At 51.2% G+C, this 5,209-nt stretch overlaps 1 protein-coding gene across 1 annotated transcript; it reads left to right on the forward strand.

Moving 5' to 3' along the window:
• The first annotated feature begins 1,001 nt into the window (after positions 1-1,001).
• On the forward strand, positions 1,002-4,674 carry TMED9 (transmembrane p24 trafficking protein 9). Its single transcript, XM_036849012.1, has 5 exons — positions 1,002-1,231; positions 1,401-1,501; positions 2,249-2,374; positions 2,736-2,882; positions 3,838-4,674. The coding sequence occupies exons 1-5, from the start codon at positions 1,048-1,050 to the stop codon at positions 3,985-3,987; spliced, it is 708 nt and encodes a 235-aa protein (XP_036704907.1). The 5' UTR covers positions 1,002-1,047; the 3' UTR covers positions 3,988-4,674.
• The last annotated feature ends 535 nt before the right edge of the window (positions 4,675-5,209 follow it).

The following is a 5,209-nucleotide window of genomic DNA, read 5'->3' on the forward strand; positions in this document are numbered from 1 at the left end:
CTTAACCACTTTCATCAGTTATGGTTAAAAAAAATAAGGTACATTCATTTTATGGAATTTTATTACTGTTAAGAAAAATAAGGTAAAGACTTTCCAATGAGGGAGAAAGCTAAACGCATTCCCACTAAACCCCCCTCCCTAGGGACAAATGAAACAACAAAGAGAACTCAAAATAAAGAGAAAACTGAAGCTTCTATGAAGTCTTGAGGTAGCACAATCATAAACTGCAACTCCTTAGAAGAGCTGCCAAAATACACTGAAATTCGGATACAATTCACGAAAGGCAGATCTCTGCTGATCTGACCCTGAGCTCTCCAAAACGCGCAGTTCCGCCCCAAGACCCCCACCAATACTCCTTTACCAGCCTGCCACTGGGGCACTGAACCCCGGTTCAGAGACGAGTCATCAAGGCTGGTATCTGGCAGCAAAGCCGGCGTGGATGAGTAGCGGGGGGGAGTGGGGGTGGGGCGGGGGGGTGTGGTAGGATGCCTGGAAGCACACAGACTAGTGGACGGCGTTTGGGGGACAAAGACATGGCAAAGGGGTACCGTGGCGGCGGCTGCGGCTGCTACCGCTGCTGTTTCTTGTTTTTTCTTCTTCTTCTTCTTCACTATTTGAAACATTTTCGAAGATAAATTCATGGATTGTTTGTGCCATTTTTTTCAAAATTCTATTTTTAAAAACAGAAGCAAACCGAGTGGCAGATGCTATGCCGAGGGCAATCAAGGTTCCTAGGTTCGAATCCTGTCCCTGATCATAATTCGCTTCGCGACTCAAACTGCGTTAGTTTCATGATCTGTAAAAAACTGATAATCAACACCAGTCACTAGGCCGCGACGACGGTCAACGGAAAGAATTTCTCAATTCTGCGGCCCCAATTCGCTCCTAGGTAGAAGCGGCGCCCCAATCAGGTACCGCCGCGCCGCGATCTCGGGGCATCTGGGATTTGTAGTCCGCCCGGCGGAACTCGCTGTCCCGGCAGGCTGCGCGGCGGCGGCAGGGCTACGTGGCGGGGCCGGCTGCTGCTGCGCGGGCAAGTGGGGTAAGATGGCTGCGCAGCGGGGCGTGCGGGTTGTTGGGCTCTGCCCCGGAGCCCGGTTGGGTAGGGTCGTTCGGGCCCTCCTGCTACTGCTGTGGTTAGCGGCCCGCGGAGGCGCGCTTTACTTCCACATCGGGGAGACGGAAAAGAAGTGCTTTATTGAGGAGATTCCGGACGAGACCATGGTTATAGGTACGAGGGAAGGGAGAGAGTTTTCAACAAGACCTCGGTCTTGGGGCGGGGGGGTGCGGGAGGGTCATCTCCTCAGAGCTGGGAGCAGGCGTCCTCGGCGTGCCCTGCCGACCGCGGACTCAGCGCCACCTCGCGTTCCTCTGACTGGGCTCGCCCTGCTTGCTTCCAGGAAACTACCGGACGCAGTTGTATGACAAGCAGCGAGAGGAGTACCAACCGGCCACCCCCGGGCTTGGCATGTTCGTGGAGGTTAAGGACCCAGAGGACAAGGTGAGTCGGCTCCTTAGCCCCGCTGAGCCCTCCGCTCTGAACTTGAGCGCCAGACCAAGCAGTCGCCGGTACTTCTTCCCCTCCTAGTTTCCGCATCTGCTAAACAGTTGGTGTTGTGGGAAGATCCTGGGTTTTCACTCCGGGCTAACCTTGGACTTTTTCAGTGCTGGCTGCTTCTCTCAACTTGTTACTGACCGCTGCATGAACCCGCCAAGTCAGTTGCCTTCTCTGAGCCATTTCCTTGGTCTGTGAAATAGAAATTCATCTGTCTTATAGATGTGATGAGTGGATTAATTGTGGTGCTAGAAACCAAAGAGTTTTGTCGACTCTAAAGCTATGACATAAGACTTTAGGATTTCACGGAACAGGGTACTTTCCAAAAAGAATGAGCAGCTTTTAATTTAACAAATAAGGATACTAAACAAACCAAAAAACAAAACTTCAAAACCGTTCAACTGTCACCTTTCATTTGAAAGAATGACAGCAAAAGAGTTGAAAGGGCATGAGCTATGAATAAAGTAAAGCCCTTTCCAAGAGTGGTCACATGCCAACCTAATGTCAGACTCTTCGCCCATTCTCCAGATAGTTCGAAGGCAAGTTTTTGGCAACTGCTGCTAAGCAGCATTGGAGCTTTTAGTTTTGTAGGATGCCTAGGGCTCTGCTTGTCAACTTTTGAGGCACTTAGAGCCTTACGCACCATTCAGTCCTATTCCTACCATAATACTCACTGAAGTCCCTTCTCTCCAGGTCATCCTGGCCCGGCAGTATGGCTCTGAAGGCAGGTTCACCTTTACCTCCCATACCCCTGGTGAGCACCAGATCTGTCTTCACTCCAATTCCACCAAGTTCTCCCTTTTTGCTGGAGGCATGCTGGTAAGTGGACCCATGTTGGACTCTTTCAGCCTCTAGCCCCTGGTCAAGACTGGGGACTGGTGCCACTGTAGGTGTGAGATGACTATGTCAGATTTTGTGTCTCTTAATACAGCTGGGTTTCCAGTGAACATTCAGGGTGTGGTTGCGGAGCTCTTTGTATATGCTTTGGTCAGAGTATCAGCCAAGGCTTATTCTTGCCCTTGGGCCTAGAGCCCCATAGGGCCAGACACTGATGAGGCCTCAGTCAGTGTTGCCTAAATGAACAAATAAAGAAAGGTGGGAGGACCAGCTGTTAGGCCCTGGCAGGAAGACAGAGCAGGACTACCTGATTCTCCTATCTTCCTTGTCTGTCTGTCTCCAGAGAGTTCATCTGGACATCCAGGTAGGTGAACATGCCAACGACTATGCAGAAATCGCTGCCAAAGACAAGTTGAGTGAGTTGCAGCTACGAGTGCGACAGCTGGTGGAGCAAGTAGAGCAGATCCAGAAAGAGCAGAACTACCAGCGGGTGAGTGGCTGAGCCAGGAGCAGTGGGCTTCTTCCCAGGAGCTGCACACTGACTTAGCCAGGAGTCACATGTCAGATTTATTATGAACCCAAGGGATTTACATGTCTGTGCTGCATTGCAAGTCTAAAAGGTGGGTTGGGTATTACTAACTACTTTGTAATTGAGGAGGCAGTCTCTTAAGGGGCTGTCATTGTCTTATTAGGAGACACACAAAATGACAGAGCAGGAATTGATACCAGCACCTTGGGTGTTATTTCCATGGTTCTCAGTGCTCCCAGGATCAGGGGTTTCAATCTCACCTGTGTCCAGGAGGCAGGCAGGTATCATGAATGGATCTGTGACCATAATGACGGGTAGAATAGTGACCTATCTAAATGGAAACAACTACTGTGGTCAGCTGAGGGCAGCATTGCAGAATTGCTATCCCAGGGTTTTAAGAGGCATTTAGAGGTCCCGGTTTTTTATGTAAAAAATTCTGGGTTTTAAATGTTGTCAAAACACTGTGTGAGCCAACAAAAACATGTATGGGCTCGATCCAGCCCCTGGACCACCAATTTGCAACCTGTGCACACAATATTCAAGGAGCAGTTTGGGAGACCAAGGCAGAGGGCTCAGAGCAAGTCCACTTCTGAGTGTTCCAGGACAGCTCTGTCTGATAGGGTGATACCACAGCCACTTTACCACTCCCACAGGCATCAGGGTAGGACCAGGTAAGGGCTGTACCTTACAGATGAGCAAATAGACCTAGGAGAAATGAGTGGGTTGCCTCAGATCATCTGGCTGGTGAGGGTGAAGACAGTTCCCAGGTGGGGTGGCTTTTTTCGGGCACTTGACTGGAACCTGGGCAAAGTTAGTTGGCCCTGGGACATCCTCCGGGGAGGGAACCCAGCAGTTCTAGTGGCCCCAGGTGGGGCCCAGCCAACTCAGGCTCGTCTTCCTTTCTCCCCTCCCACAGTGGCGAGAGGAGCGCTTCCGGCAGACCAGCGAGAGCACCAACCAGAGGGTGCTGTGGTGGTCTATCCTGCAGACCCTCATTCTCGTAGCCATCGGCGTCTGGCAGATGCGACACCTCAAGAGCTTCTTTGAAGCCAAGAAGCTGGTGTAGCCGTCCCAGGCTTCCCAAGCCATCCTTTCTCCCTGGCTGGGGAAGCAAGGGCCTCCTGGACTGACTTCTCTCCGGCAGGAGGCCTGGTCCCCAGCCATGGGTGTCTGCAAGGGAGAGGGGCCACAGCACAAGCTGAGGGTAGCAGCTTGGCTGGCTAATACTGAGCAGGTGGTAGCGTAAATGCCTGCCCCCTCCCCTGGGCCCTTTGCAGTAATCTGAAGCCACTGGGAGCCCTACTGACACCTCAGAATCACAGTGTTACTGATCAGGGATGTGAGCCTATTGTCTGGGATGACTGGGGGGAGGGGAGTGGGTGGGCAAGCCAAGTCTTCCTTCTGTCTTCCTTTCCTAACTTGGAATTTTGACCAGGTTGGGGCGTGATTCCCTGCCACCCAGGAAACCTCACTCTTCCCTCCTTGGGCCTAGACCCAGCCTGCTGATCCGGGGTGTGTGTGTCAATTGAGGGTGGGGTAGAGGGAGTTGCAGTGTGGGAAGGTAGCCCTGAGGTGGACCCCGGGTTCTTCACATGGTTGTTCTTTTGGGGACTAGAGAAACTGGGATTAGGCCAAATAGAGGCCTTGGTGCTGGTTGGGGATGGGGCCTGCAGAGTCTTAGTTACTGATTTCATTTTCAATAAGTTTAGGTTTGTTACATTGGTTTCCCAATAAAAAAAAAATTAACTTCTTGTCCAGTGTAAAGTTACTCTACTGTCAGTGGGCATAGCACTGCAAGGTGCTTGAGGGAGTGGCAGTTTTTCCAATGGGCAAAGCACTTCACATTCTAAGATGAGTACCCACCTGTGAACTTCATACTTTTCATCCTCTCCATACCCTCCAGTGACAGTGGGTAGTGGTTTTGCCCAAGACCATTCAACAAGTGAAACATAGGTGGACAGAATTGTTGTGGTGCTTCAAGGAAGTGCCTAGTTAGTGAAGGTACTGTACATTGAACAGAGGAATGCTGCAGGTGTGGAAAGGACAGGAATCCCTGAGTTGGGGGCAGGAGGGGGATACTGATGGACTTAACCAATAGCATGGGATCTCAGCAGTGACCTTGAAGGAGAGGAAGGATTCTGATGAAAGAAGGCAGGACAGGGGTGGTTGAGGAAAACAGGCAAACAGCTGGTATGCAGATAGATGGGCATTGTTTCAGCTGAAGTTGAGGGGGCGGGGTTGTGAGAAAGCTGGAAAGAAAAGTTGGTTAGAGTTAGAAGAGCCTTGAA

Source organism: Balaenoptera musculus, chromosome 3 (genome assembly GCF_009873245.2).
Source record: "Balaenoptera musculus isolate JJ_BM4_2016_0621 chromosome 3, mBalMus1.pri.v3, whole genome shotgun sequence".
Taxonomy (NCBI): Eukaryota; Metazoa; Chordata; class Mammalia; order Artiodactyla; family Balaenopteridae; genus Balaenoptera; species Balaenoptera musculus.